Genomic DNA, 13,542 nt, shown 5'->3' with positions numbered 1-13,542 from the left:
GGAGGATGGGTGGGAGGCTAGTCGTTTTTTTTTTGTCTGGGGATAGTAAGATGGGTGCTCTGTAATGTGAGAACAACGATGAAACGCGAAGTCATAACGTTTCGAATGTGATTGACGTGCTCTTGTGGTGGTGGTGGTGTTGAGCTCAGCAGCAGCACCGGCAGTCAGTCCATGGTTGTCGCGTGGCCGACTTCGAGTTTGATGTGTTTTCTCTCCAAGTCTTCTTTTCTTATTCCTCCGCCGTTCATGCTGCACCAGACCCGCACCATTCTCGATCACCTCGATTGTTTGCTTGTGTGTCGACATCTACAGTAACCTACCTAACCTTCCGCTTCTTGCTCAAACCAGACAACGCAACACATCATCATCCTCTGCTCTCCTCTCCCTTGCCCATCGCATCGCAACGCATCGCACAACCACATCATCGCACTACTCCGTCTCATCTCATCTCATCGTCGCGTCGCGTTGTTTCGTCTCAGCCAACGACACGACACGACACAGGGCGCGTGGGTGGGTGGCCTGCCCTGCCGTCCTGTTTCATGTTTTTCGGTTCGCAAACGAGCGAAGCAGCGAATCAGCGAGCACAGAAAAGAGGGAGCGAGTGTGTCTTCGTTTGGGCGTGGGATTGGATGCGCAACAACAGGGGTTTTTGGGGGAGGGTTTGAGAGCAGGATGTGGGTGGGGGTGGGGAGGGGGAGGAAGGGGTGAGGTTGGACTTTGGTTTTTTCCCCCTGCCCCCTCCATGCCCCCTCTTGGCCTGATCTATAAGTCTGGCTTGCTTCTGCTGCGTTGCCCCCCGAGCCCAGTCTGAGCATGCTGTATTGAGCTGCTGCGATGAAATGGGACGAAGCCCATTCTTTTTGGCTGCTGCCGACTTGGTGGAGTTTGCTGCTCGACGATGTAGCTGTCCAGTGAGTGACCTGACCGACTTTCCTCACTGCTTTGGTCCACTCGCGCGCCAGACTGAGTGAACTGGTCACTGCACTGGTAATCGCGGATGCTCTTGATGCTCTTGAGCCTTCGCGCATTGGCCAGGAGACTGAGCGCGAAGAGGGTGTGGGCTGCGCAGCGCGAGTATTCTGTTCGATAAGAGCACAGATGAGAAGCTGGCGGTGGTGGAAAGAAAGTGCTGCGAAGTTACTTCGTACTTTAAGGAATCACTGGTCGGGGGCTCGGTTGAGGCATGAGGGAGATCATGTTCCTTTACTTCAGCAGCTGATTGAGCGATGCTAGGCACGCTGATGGATGAGTGAGTCGAAGTGTTGGTCGACCTTTTCTGGGGAGACTGGTGTGGGAGAGCCGAAGTCGTCCAGATGTGATGCCGTGTTGGCTTCGATGTGCTGGATGGCGAGTGAGAAGGAAGAAACAGCGTGAAGACTGTGCGCATCGTGTTCTCCCAGTCCAATGATCCAAGTCCAAGACCTGCAGCCAGTGGGCCGCAGAATTGACGAGCGGATGTGATAAATGGCTCGTGAGTCCGCTCACGCCATGACCTTAGGTGTTTGTGGTTTTCCTGCACGTCAATGGACACATGAACTTACGCGCTGGTCGTGTTGTACGCCAGCACGCGTCGAGGCAGCAGACTCCAGTGTTTTTCTAGCGTCATCTTGTGTTTTTGTGCCAGAAGTAATCTGCGCACCTGGTTTTCGGAAGTGAGTGGGGAAGCTGCGTAATCCATTGTTCCGCAAGGCTGCTTTGGGGAGGTTTGAGTGTTAATGGTTGACAGACTGGACACGCGCTATCTTGACGGAAAGAGACGATTGGAAGGACGGAGCGTGGACTACCGCATTAAGTCTTGGTTGAGGGTAGCTTTGGTGAAAGTGAGGTTGGAAGTGAGCAGTGAGTGGTGTGGTTGAAAGCAGTGTCCGGCTCCAATGGTAGAGGCGGGGGAGTTGTCTGTTGATTGCGAGCATCTTTTGACGCTGCTGCTGGGTGGTCGCTATCTTCTGGCGGATGAAGCTTGCGCGCACTCGTGGATGGTTCCTATGACGAGAAGAAGCCCTCGAGGCTCGGACAGGCAACACTGCTGCACCAGCTCGACAGTTGCTTGCCAATTTGGCATAGGAAGCTTGAGTACAACATAATCCCAAATCGCGAGACTAATTCCAACCTCCGATTATAGCATGGCCGTTGGCAAGGCCGAGTGGGAAAAGAGGCCACCTTCAAGTGTTCATTCGAATGCTCTGCGGGGGACACTAGGAAAGCAAGCGACTTCTCAAGATACCGAGTTCGAGCCGCTTCCGAAGTCCTTTTGCCCTTCTCTTTGGTGTTTTTGACGCCTGCCTTCTGGTGTGGCTCTTTTGGGCGCGCGCCTTCCATCGCGAGGAAGTCGCTCGCTCTGCTGCCGTCTGAGCAATTGTCAGACGCCCACACAACAACAACACCTCTCTCCCACAACGTCGCGTCTGCACCCGAACCAACTCGCGCACCGCACCGCAGGCAAAATGCCAACATTCAAAAATGTCACCATCTCCTTGAGAACGAGCGCCGCCGAAACGACACCTCTGTTTGAGTATCCACCACCTGCGGGCTCGTCCGTTCAACTCGAGCGTCAGAACACCGCCGCCGTCTATGTGCCCGCCATGCCCAAGCTCACCTTCTGGATCGCGTACCACGTCAAGCCGCCCATCCCCGAAAACATTGAATACTATGTCTTCAAGCTGTACATGGAAGGACGATTGGTCGTCACGTGGGGCGTAGGAGACGAAGACGACTGGAGGGGCAAGACCCATTTTGGAGTTTTTGAGAATAAGGACTGGCCCAGCGGGCTGGAGAGGCGAGCCTTTGCTTTTGGCAACTTGCGCGATGAAGAGAATGGTGTTGACAAGGAGACGGACCACCACTCGCGGTTCCTCGAGGTCCGGGTGCTGAGGGCCACGGCCAGGAGGAGGGTGTTCAAGGAAGTAATGAGGCTGGACGCCACCGAGGTTGGTCGTGAGGGCGCTGGTAATGTCGAGTAAGCACTCTGTCTGTTCGAGGCCATTTTGGCGGCAAGGAACATTGCATGATCTGCTTACTGACTGCTGACAGGCTTTTCAATGCTGGCATGCTGCAGCGAGAGGACCCCAAGCGCTTCTATGAGTACGCCTTGCGCGACAGGGTGACGGAGCCTTTTGCCGTGTTCAAGTACTACTACCGCACATGGGGCAAGTCGTCTTCACTGCATCTGGGTGCCAAGTACTAATGATCAGCAGGTCAGCTCAAGGCCCTGGGAGTGTTGCCAGACTCCAGCTTGGAGGTCGAAGAATGCGAGGACGAGCCTGTCACTGCGACTGGCCATGGCTTCGAAGAACTGGATATCAAGTTACTCCCGTCGTCTGAAGTTCCGACTGAAGTTCCTTCTCCTAATACGGACAAACCGCTCCCTGCACTGCCTGTTGATCGCCCCGAGTCTCGCTGCAGCATTAGGGTGGTGGACGGGCCTCCGGCCAACGACGAACGCCTGAACGAGGAGCAGGACGAGGCGCGAGAAGACTACGAGGATGAGAGCTTTTACGAAGACGCACTTGACGCCTCGCCAATTCGCCTGAAGCGTCTTAGCTTCCCACCCAAAACCCGCTTTGATCCAATTCAGGTACAGGCTGCGCGCAGCCCTATCAAGACGAGTCGCAACGCATCACCTGCCCCGACGCTGTCAGAGTACTGCGATGCAAGCAGCACCGTGGGTAGCACCGAAGACAAGACCGCGGATAGGGTGATGGAGACTGTTGAGTCGTCCAGGCACACCCCCAGCCCGGTCAAGAGGGATGGATCGAGGCAGGAGTCGAGGGAGCTGGAGACGGTCGTTCCTAGCACTGGCAGCCAGAGAAAGGCGACGGGCGGCGGGTTCTTCAAGAACTCCATCAGACGAGTCGTGGGTCGGCACAAGCGCAGCAGGTCGAGTTGAGGTGATGTGATGGATTACTTATTTTCTACGATTGTGGGGGTGGCTGCTCCCGCAGGATTGGTGGGTCGGTGTCGGGTTGCAACGTCATGGGCTGGAGCTTGGGGAGCGCCTGACCCCAAAGCTGGACCCCTGCAAACACCTGTGCTGTAAGGTCAGAGGTCAGGTCCAGCAACCTCCCGCCCTCTGCCAGCCCCGACGAAACGCCTTGGGAAACTCTGGCTTCCTTTTCGTCTCTTCTCCCTTTTTTCTTCAGCTTGTCGTCACTTTCGTCCTGTCTTAGACTTGTTTGGCAGCTCCAATCCATCTCTTGTCGCTTGTACAGTAGTGCCCGTGCTACCCTGCAGATATGCGGCCATCCGGAGTTGCGCTTGCAGCTGCTGCACTCTTCGCAGGCATTGTAGATTCGTCGAACCTCTCTCCCCCAGTGCTGCCGCTCACCGTCCGCACGCCCTACTTCAGCACTTGGTTGAACAATGCTCGTGAAGAGCCCTGGTCAAAATGGCCCATGTTCTGGACCGGAGACTCGGTAGGTCCCTCGCGGCGCGGCTTCCGCTTTTGACGCCTGCAGACGCTGAGCTGATTCCAACAGATTGGCTTCTCCGTTCTCGCATCGGTCCCAGAAACCCACACCGTGTACCCACTGCTCGGCCGTCCCCACGATTCCTTGGACCCATCTGGTCGCGGAGAGGGGTAAGAAGCTCCGTCCCCTGCTCGTACTCCATCAATTGACGCGCGGGACCTGCAGATACAACGTTTCTCGCGCAGTCTACAAGGGAGCTAAATATGACGCTTCGACGACAAACTTGACCTACGACATTCCCTCGCCTCGTAATGATGCCAGCCCGGTCGAGCTCGTACTGTCCTTTCTCTCGCCCATCACGCCCACCTCGACGCGTCGTCAGGCCATCCCCGCGTCGTACGTTAGCGTACATGTAACTGGAGGCTTCGACATTGATGTATATATCGACGTCAATGGCCAATGGGTCAGCGGACACCGCGGCTCGCGGATTGTTTGGGACCTTAGCCACAACATGTTTGACAAGAAGCATGGTCTGAAGACTTGGAGGGTTAGACGCGAAGAGGAATTGCTGTTCACAGAGAACCGGGGAGGAGGCAATGCGCAGGCCGAATGGGGTACTCTGCACTTTACTGGTCCGGCGGTACGTAGAGGTACTTGGCGGAGGAAACACCAAGACTGACTTGGAGCAGGACGTTCGCCATGAAAGTGGAACCTCTGCCATTCTCCGCCAGCGCTTTTCGGCGACGGGAACTCTCCAGAATGAGGTTGATCGCAGCTTCCGTAGCATCATGGACGAGGAGCCCGTGTTTGCCTTTTCCAAGTCTTTCCGGCTTTCCGAGAACCACACTTCTGACAGCGTTGTTTTTACACTCGCACACCTCCAGGACCCAGTCGTTCAGTTTGCCTCCGCACGGGGCCTGACGATGATGCGGCCGCTGTGGAAATCGTGGTTTTGGACGGAAGAGGAGCTGCTCACCTACCACTACTTTGACTTTAACAATGCCGTTGCTTTGGCCGCCAACTACTCGGAACAGCTGGCTATTGATGCGTACCAATCTGGAACGCAAAACTATGTCGACATTGTTGCCCTCAGCGCGCGTCAGGTCATGGGTGCGACCAGCTTCTCCGGAACACCAGAGGCACCGCTGCTCTTCCTCAAGGAAATTTCGTCCAATGGCAACTCGCAGACCGTCGACGTCATTTTCCCGGCGTGGCCATTCTTCCTCTACACGAATCCTCGCTGGGGCGCTTGGCTGCTTGAGCCGCTGCTTGAGCACATGAACAGTGGACAATACCCCAATGATTACTCGATGCACGACCTTGGCTCCAGCTTCCCCAACATGACGGGCCATCCTGATGGCAGAGACGAGTACATGCCGGTCGAGGAGTGCGGAGACATGCTCATTATGGGAACTTCGCTGGTCAACTCAATGCTCTATGCTGCGGATGGAACCACACAGTCGCGCTGGTCCACCACTGGCGTCGACTTTGACTTTGACGAGCAGACCATGAGTCCAATCTCCCATCAAGACGGCTACGTCGATGGAATTGACGGCATTGACGCAAGCTGGGGAGGCGGCGCAAAGGGTGCCAAAAAGGCATACAAGTGGCTCAGCAAGACCTACCGCTTGTGGAAGCAGTGGACTGGCTATCTCGTTGAATTCAGTCTGCGGCCGCACAACCAACTGTCAACTGATGACTTTGCGGGCTGGCTTGCCCTCCAGACGAACCTCGCTCTCAAGGGCATTGTTGGCATCAAGGCCATGAGCGAGCTGTCAGCTACGATCAACGAGCAGGCCGATGTCAAGTATTACCAGGTAAGCCGTCTGCTCCCGTCGAAATAAGGCACAAAGGTACTAACAACAACAGAACATCTCCGACGTGTACATCAAGAAATGGCAAGAATACGGCATCTCGCGCGACGGCTCGCACGCCAAACTCGCCTACGACTGGTACGGCAGCTGGACAACGCTGTACTCGCTCTACGCCGACGCGTTGCTCTGCTTCCACCCCAGCATCACCTTCAACTCCTCTTCTTCTACCTCTCCACAGCCTCACCATCCTCATGGCCAAGCCCCCCTCTCAACCTCCCCCCGCACCCCTCCCACCTCCGACTTCATTCCCCACCACATCTACGAGCTGCAATCCAACTGGTACGCCGCGGTGCTCCAAAAATACGGGCTCCCCCTCGACAGCCGCCACCTGTACACCAAGTCGGACTGGGAGTTCGAAGCTGCCGCCGTCACGTCCAAGCACGTGCGCGCAGACATGCTCGACAGTGTGGCGCGTTGGATCAACGAGACAGTCACCGATCGCCCCTTTACCGATCTTTACAACACCGAGGGCGATGGTGGCTTCCCTGGTCCGAACTTCTTTGCGAGACCGGTGGTGGGAGGCCATTTTGCGTTTTTGGCCCTCGAGAGGGCGTGTGGTGGGCACATGGTCGAGGCAGGGTATGTGGGATGGGAGGAAAGTGAAGGGAGCGAGAGTAAGGAGGGGGAGGGCGTGGGTGATGGCGAGCTTTGAGCTGACTAGCGATTGGGATGGAATGGATGAGGTTGAAGGGAACTTGGCTACAACCTTGATATGACGGCCTGGAAGATCAGGACTTGGTAGGAGATGTGTACAGGCACCTCCTCGGTGCGATGCACCGTTTTCGGTAGCTAGAAACCAGCCATTGGTGGCTAGAATGGGACAGACGAGTCGTTCTTTTTTCAGGCCTGGTCTTCCGTCCTTCTCCATTTGGCACCCTCCTCTCGTTTGGTCTGTGAGCTAGAGCAGTTGTCTGCTGCTGTTGTATTGCGCCGCCGATGCCGTGCTCATAAAGGCCGACTCAATGATTTATCTAAACTACAAAATGACCAGCGTCTTTCGTTGCGTGTCATAATGCCGCCGTTCGTGTCGTCCATGTGATGGATTTGAGTCTGGCCCATTGTCTTGATCCTCGTCTTTTTCGTTGAACCTGCCCGCGGTCATTGAAAGATTCCAAACTCAGGATTATGTCTACGGAGGTCGGAGCGTGCCCAAACAAGAGCGAAAACTTGAAGAGCAAAGTTAAATTAGAGCATCGAGACCTCCCAAATTGCGAGCGAGCGAGCGAGGGAATGACGATGGACGTGAGCATTCATTTTCCTCGCTAGAAGGACGTGATACGATGTCCGTGACCGGTGAGGCACACAGGAACAATCGCGTTTTCCGGTATAGCCTTCCCCATTTGCAGACTTTCTTGCTGTGACTACAATCTACAGAGATAGGAGAGAGAGCGAGCGACACTTTTGCCGTCCGTCTCGTTCACGTCTTCCGATTTCTGGCACTTTCTCACTTTCTCACTAGACGCCGCTATTCCATCATCTCGTCTCGCTTCGTCTTTCCTCTGCTTTCGGTTCCTCTGCTTTCGGTCAATCTTCGATGAGGCGCAGCAGCAAAGTCGAACATTTGGTATGCCCTGGGAGTCGCCGGAAATACACTTCCTATGGATGGATGGGGCTGGAGGCCTGTAGATGATGATGGGCCGTCAGGAGAGGAGATGCGAAATAAGGTAGAATGCAGAGACATGAGAAAAAGAGCATCCATGCTTTTATCTACCCTACCCTACTGGTGACCGCCGTTCCATGTATGTACATGTCTTCGCAGCGTAGGTTATTCAAAACCTCCGCCGAATAAACGCATTAGTCGAGTCCGCAGTCGACCGTGTCGAGCGAAAGGAAGGACAGGAGAGAGACGGGCGAGAGAAAGGGGAAAGGAGGGGACAGGGAAACGGGAAAAAGAGAAAGGAGAATTTGGTATCGCTATTCAAACAGGCGGTAGTCTCCAATCAGTATGAGCATTGAAGCCCCAAGAGACCAACCAACCAACGCGCTCCGCCCCATACAACGGCGTTAACATACATCAGGCTCATCCTCTCCACCCCCTTACGAAATCTTCTTGATGCGGTTCCTGGCGATATCAATCTTGCCGCCCACCCTCTCCACATCGTCGTCCAGCATGCGGAGCATCTCGTTCTGCAGCTGCAGCTCGTCGTTGATCTGAACTCCCATCTCGCGCATGCGCCGCAGCGCCTTTGTCAAGTCGAGCACGTCTTCGTCTTGCTCTTGCATGACTTGCTTCTGCAGCTGAAGCACCCCCGCGTTGTCGAGCTCGCGCGTGCGTGACGTTTCCTGTGCAGGTGCACCCAGCGTGCGGCGCGATGTTGTCGTTGCAATGGTCGAGGAGGACCCGTTGCCGTTGTGGAAGAGGTGTGCCTTGTCTGCGGGATTGGCGGCGGCGCCGGCGGTTGACGATGTCGATGACGAGGGCGCGTTGGCGGTTGATATGGACTTGACGACCATGGCGGACAAGACGCTCTCGAGGCCCTCCTTCTCCTTGCGCGCCGACGCAATCAGGTCGCGGCGACGGCGCAACTCGCCTTCTCCCAGCTTGTCGCCATATGGAAACAATTCATCGCTGCCTCCGCGCTGGTGTCCTCCCTTCCTCTTGCCATTGCCATTGCTCTCGCCTCCACCAAGAACCCTCAAACCCTCATCCAACGCCGCAATGAGCGTCCCCGCCAGCACCAAGCCCTTCTTCGCCGCCGCCCCGGCCTCGTGCTGAGCCTGCGCGCTCTGCGCCTGCTCCCGCCGCGTCAACGCCACTCGCGCTGCGTGAAGCTGGCCCTTGAGCTCCTGGAAAACGCTCAACCATGTCGCAGCGTCGCGCACGCTGACGCCGCTCGCGCCGCTCCCTGCTCCTGCTCCCTCCCCCTTGCGCTGTCCGCTTGGTCCCAGGTCCAAGAAGGTCCGCCATGCGCTGCTGTGCCGCCACCGCGGGTCCGGATCGTTTTCAATCGCTCGGAGATACGCTTCAAGCGCTACGCGTCGTTGCTCCGTGAGCTGCGGGTTGTTGACGGTGCGGGAGAACCATCCTTTTGATGGCAAAGGAGCGGGCGGCGGGGCGCCAGTTTGCGATGTGAGGATATCGTGGAGTTTGACAAAGTCGGTGTAGCGTTTGGAGATGGTCAGGGTGCGCAGGGGTTGTCGGATGCTGATGTTGTATATGGTAAAGGGCTTGGAGGTGCTCGACACGGTAGTCGTCGGGATGCTAATGTCGAGCGGCATGGTCGTCAAATGCAGAGCAAGTGGCGGTGGTTTTGTGAGGTCGTCGAGAGTGGGAGGGGATGTGGAGAGGACGACCGGGAAGATGGTTGGAGAAGGGCGGGATGGCCTGGAAGAGACAGAGGGATGTGGTCAGAAGTTTCACAGCAGCATGGAGGAAAAGTCAGGGGCAAAAATCAGGGAATCAGAACCAGCAAAGGTGGTGGTGTCGTGTGTTGTTGTTTAGTGGAGCTGGTTTGGAACCTCACCGTGCCCACGTGCGTCATGCGCCGATCTATCGGAAGGGGCCAGACACGGCGCCATCGCGTCTGCACGCCTTCGGGTTGCTCGCATGTAGGTACTTGGTCGCGTGGAATATTAACCCTCGATACTTTTTTGCCCCTAGCAAAAATGACTACATGAATGCCCAAGCTCTCAATCGCCCACTCGAAGAAACGCTCGTCTATCTCGTCTTTGCCCCTCCGCCGGCAGTCCGCAGGGTATTGTTAAACGGCCGACTAACCACATGCAATGCATCCCAAAGCTCCACCCGCGTACCTCTTGTGCTGCTGAGTGGCAGTTTAAAAGGTCTCTTCTTCAACCTCCTCGCCCTCGGCCTCGGCTGGGATCTCGAAGCCCTCCTAGATTGGCGTTAGTAGGTTGATTCAGTGATTGGCGTTGGGTCGCATACCTCTGTCGAGTAGAGAATCGCTTGGATCTGCTTGAGGATGCTATCCTCCTTCTCGATTTCGGGGTCGGCCTCCATGGCGTTCTGGATCAGTAGCTCAATGTCTCTGAGCTTGCTGAAGTAGAAGTCGCGCTCGCGCTCCAGTCCAGCTACCGTCTCCTTGAGCGCATTGTTTTCCTGGGTGAGGGCGGCGGTCTGAGCGCTCGACTGCGGTGTGCGGGCCCTAGCCGCGCCCGTGTTGCTTGCGGCTGCCGGTCTGCGCGCAGAAGAGGAAGTCGTGCGAGGACCAGCAGCAGCACCGCCGGCCGGAGCTCCGGAGGCCTTGCGACGAGAGACGGGGTCGTAGTCACCACCAGGGAAGTTCTGGTCCCAGTACCTCTTGCTGAATTGGAGGAAGTCGAGATTGTCCTGCATCTTGCACTTGACTAGCTGCTCGACGTGTATCGGCCTGTCGACGCCATGCTTCTGGAACGTGTCTGGAGGCGCCCGCCATCAGTATCAGGCCAGAACATAGCGGCAAAGGAGGCTCGTACTCTGAAGAACCTTGAAGTTCTGAAGATATTGGTATTCGGTGTTGACGTTGAACTTGACGCGGGACATGGGAACATCGACTGTCACGGGCGGTCAGCCAGTACTCGGGATACGAATCGCGGTAAAGGGGCACCCACGGAAGATGCTGTCGAAGATCTGGCAGTAGGGAGCACTGGAAAACTTGGTTAGCATGTGCAAACATGGCGAACTCTTGTGTGACGTGCAACGCGGGGCACGGAGCAGGGGCTTGGGAAAGGGTTGGGAGGGGAGAGACGTACCCGCTACCACACTGCTCAACCTTCGTAAGGTTGAGCTGGAGGAGGTTGTTCACCCAAGCCAGCAACTCTTGTCTACCGAGAGGGTTAGCCCGAGGGTCCGACAGAGAGCGGCGAAGGAACAGTGCTAGTGCGACGAAGAGCAGCCTGTCCGAGTCTACCTTGATTCTCCCATGATGTCGTCTGTGTGGATATCCGATGTGTAACCAACGATATGGAGGGCGCGGGTTGAGTGCCGATAGAGGCTAAAGAGTAGACGGTGCTGGATGCAGTGGATGGTGGGGTGGACGGGGGCGAGAGGGGATGTTTTGTTGTTAATTGTTTGCGATCAATTCAGCGTCGCGACTGGACTGAGGAGCACGGGCCAGGCCGCCCGACGACGGCTGAAGCGCGGCTTTCGGTGCTGCCCGGCTTCTCCATGTCACTCCACCGAACTTCACGTCTAGACTTTATACCAATGTACGTTGAACCAAGAGTACCATTACTGAGACGCTAACTACGCGCAGCTAGAGGTGAAACATTTTTCCCAAGACCTGTCCATAACCAACCTATTTAACACACCCCGCCTGAGCGATTTTCCATGTAAGGGTATCTATCAACTCCAATCTTCATACAGCCGCCATTTCTCAACTACTTTACTCCGCCGGCTTGGGATTGTAGGCGCCGTAGTAGTCGCCATTGCCGTTGCGGTGTCCATTGCCATTGTGCTTGTGGTGGGGATCCTCCTCCGCGTAGGTTGGGGGCATACCCCTTGTCGGCTTCCTCATCCGCTTGATCTCTCCGTACACGGCCGCAACCATGTACACCATCCAGACCACTGCCGCAACAATGGCGTAGACGATGTGCTTCCAGTTGTGGACGTTGCCGGTCAATTTCAATCCAAGTCCGCCGTTGATGATTCCCAGGGTGATGAGGGCACGACCAAGCCACAAGTGAAGGTGCGACCAGAAAGTGCGACCACCGTACTTCTTGAAAAGAACGTGGTGCAGCCATCCAAAGATTGGTTGGAAGAAGAGGAAAACAAAGATCACAATGCCAATGATGGGGTGGGTTTCCTTCAACTGCGAATTGTCAGCTCCGTGTTCCGCACGACACGATTGATACTCACGTAGTTCTCCTTCTTCGCAAAGTAGACGCCAATTCCGAAACCGGCAATGTAAAGCGCGTACGAGAACATTTGGATCGCCGCGTGGAACCATACCAGCCCAGGGAAACTAAACAGCCGGATGCTGATAGCACCTGCGGGGAAGAAAATAACCCAAGCCAACGAGGCCAAGACACCGTGAGCGGTCAACAACCTGTTCATGCGACGATACTCGGCCTGCATCTCAGCAGCAAGCTGGTTCGGTGAACTGTTGCCGTTGCACTCTGCCCGGTTGAAGCCGCCGAATCCGCCGAAGCCTCCGCCTGAAAATGGTGAGCCCGAGGGAAAACTAGTAGGGAACCCAGGAGGGGGATTACCGGAACCAGGACCACCCGAACCAGACCCAGAATTTCCATTGCCATTGCCAGAACCACTTCCATTGGAGTTATCAGGACATGCCGACGAAGACGATCCCGCCGGTGAGGTGGTGGTAGCACCGGCCGCAGTAAAGGGGTTTGCGGTGCTGCCTCCCTTCGCCTGTGCAAAATCCCAGGTGAAGCTGCCGTAGTTATCGCCATGCTTGGAGATGTCCGCACTCGTGTCATCGGAATTGAGTGCGCTCCCCGAAAGCGCCGCATGGATCCACTGCGCCGAGTCTGACTTGAAGTCCATGCTACCTTGGCCACCATTCCATGTTCCCGCATTCGAAACTTCCAGTCCGTCAGCCTACGATCCAAGGATAAAGGACCTACGCACCTTTGAAAAAGGCAGTCATGGTGTTGCCGCTGACACCAGTGTTTTCGAGCATGGTGATTTGCGTGCTACTGTCAAATTTCGGTTCCGAATGACCAGACGACAATCGGGGAGAAACAGTCACGTTCTTTCCATCCGCGGATGTGTACATGATAAACATGCGGGAGCCACTCATGGAACTTCCTTGGCCCACGGCGATGTATGAGTAGGTTGTGGGACCACTAATGGACAAGAAAATGTCTCCATTTCCCGAGTTTACAGTGGCCTCGGGAATGTTGAGACCAAAGCAGGTGTCCCCGATACAATTGTTCGAGACCTGAGCATATGCTGTCGAGCCTGCTTCATGTCAGTTTGAGCATTTCCAGGACAAAGAACAAAGCCATACCGAGCCCGAGCAGGGCGATAGCAGCAACGTGGGACCACATTGCAAAGACGCTGGAAGAGCGCAAACTACAGAGTGGAGGACGGCCAAGCGGTGTGGATGGGGCGGCAATTGATTAAGTACCGGCGCGAAAAGGGAATTGGAAGGTTTGTTAGTCCCCTTGACTAGTCGATTACAGGGTGCAAAGGGGCGCGAGTAGCGGTTTGGCGGGGCGGCCAGCCGTACTTATTCCTCCGAGAACAAAACCAGGTCTAGGAAGGGCATGATGGCAGAAGAGGCGGTGCGTCAACTGGCGAGCTTAGCTCCATGACAGGGAAGCTTCCGCCGACCAAAAACGACTTTCCCTGTGGTCCC

General features: G+C 55.9%; 5 protein-coding genes across 5 annotated transcripts; 1 reads left to right on the top strand and 4 right to left on the bottom strand.

Moving 5' to 3' along the window:
* Nucleotides 1-2,159: 2,159 nt before the first annotated feature.
* On the bottom strand, nucleotides 2,160-3,081 carry BKA78DRAFT_5133 (uncharacterized protein). Its single transcript, XM_066893301.1, has one exon. It carries the CDS (start codon nucleotides 2,730-2,732, stop codon nucleotides 2,196-2,198), a length of 537 nt encoding a protein of 178 aa, XP_066748918.1. The 5' UTR covers nucleotides 2,733-3,081; the 3' UTR covers nucleotides 2,160-2,195.
* A 1,151-nt stretch (nucleotides 3,082-4,232) lies between these two features.
* On the top strand, nucleotides 4,233-6,932 carry BKA78DRAFT_244130 (uncharacterized protein; the record flags this gene model as incomplete). The annotated part of the gene is made up of 5 exons (XM_066884004.1): nucleotides 4,233-4,412; nucleotides 4,476-4,576; nucleotides 4,632-5,046; nucleotides 5,096-6,223; nucleotides 6,276-6,932. 5 exons carry the CDS (start codon nucleotides 4,233-4,235, stop codon nucleotides 6,930-6,932), a joined length of 2,481 nt encoding a protein of 826 aa, XP_066748917.1.
* A 927-nt stretch (nucleotides 6,933-7,859) lies between these two features.
* BKA78DRAFT_301492 (uncharacterized protein) lies at nucleotides 7,860-9,720 on the bottom strand. The gene has a single exon (XM_066887363.1). The coding sequence runs from the start codon at nucleotides 9,497-9,499 to the stop codon at nucleotides 8,318-8,320; it is 1,182 nt and encodes a 393-aa protein (XP_066748916.1). The 5' UTR covers nucleotides 9,500-9,720; the 3' UTR covers nucleotides 7,860-8,317.
* Nucleotides 9,721-11,280, bottom strand: BKA78DRAFT_301488 (calponin homology domain-containing protein). Its single transcript, XM_066887362.1, has 6 exons — nucleotides 11,131-11,280; nucleotides 10,973-11,044; nucleotides 10,832-10,866; nucleotides 10,697-10,774; nucleotides 10,167-10,639; nucleotides 9,721-10,116 (listed from the first exon to the last, which is right to left on the bottom strand). Exons 1-6 carry the CDS (start codon nucleotides 11,142-11,144, stop codon nucleotides 10,057-10,059), a joined length of 732 nt encoding a protein of 243 aa, XP_066748915.1. The 5' UTR covers nucleotides 11,145-11,280; the 3' UTR covers nucleotides 9,721-10,056.
* A 324-nt stretch (nucleotides 11,281-11,604) lies between these two features.
* On the bottom strand, nucleotides 11,605-13,143 carry BKA78DRAFT_244094 (uncharacterized protein; the record flags this gene model as incomplete). Its single annotated transcript, XM_066884003.1, has 4 exons — nucleotides 11,605-12,030; nucleotides 12,078-12,321; nucleotides 12,523-12,763; nucleotides 12,810-13,143. Coding segments are annotated over 4 exons (1,245 nt in total), but the record flags the coding sequence as incomplete, so codon positions are not given.
* Between the last annotated feature and the right edge of the window lie 399 nt (nucleotides 13,144-13,542).

This window comes from Phyllosticta capitalensis (genome assembly GCF_038381095.1).
Source record: "Phyllosticta capitalensis strain CBS 128856 chromosome Unknown BKA78scaffold_1, whole genome shotgun sequence".
NCBI lineage: Eukaryota > Fungi > Ascomycota > Dothideomycetes > Botryosphaeriales > Phyllostictaceae > Phyllosticta > Phyllosticta capitalensis.
The sequence above is the reverse complement of the archived record's forward strand: the minus strand, read 5'-3'. Positions and strand labels throughout refer to the sequence as shown.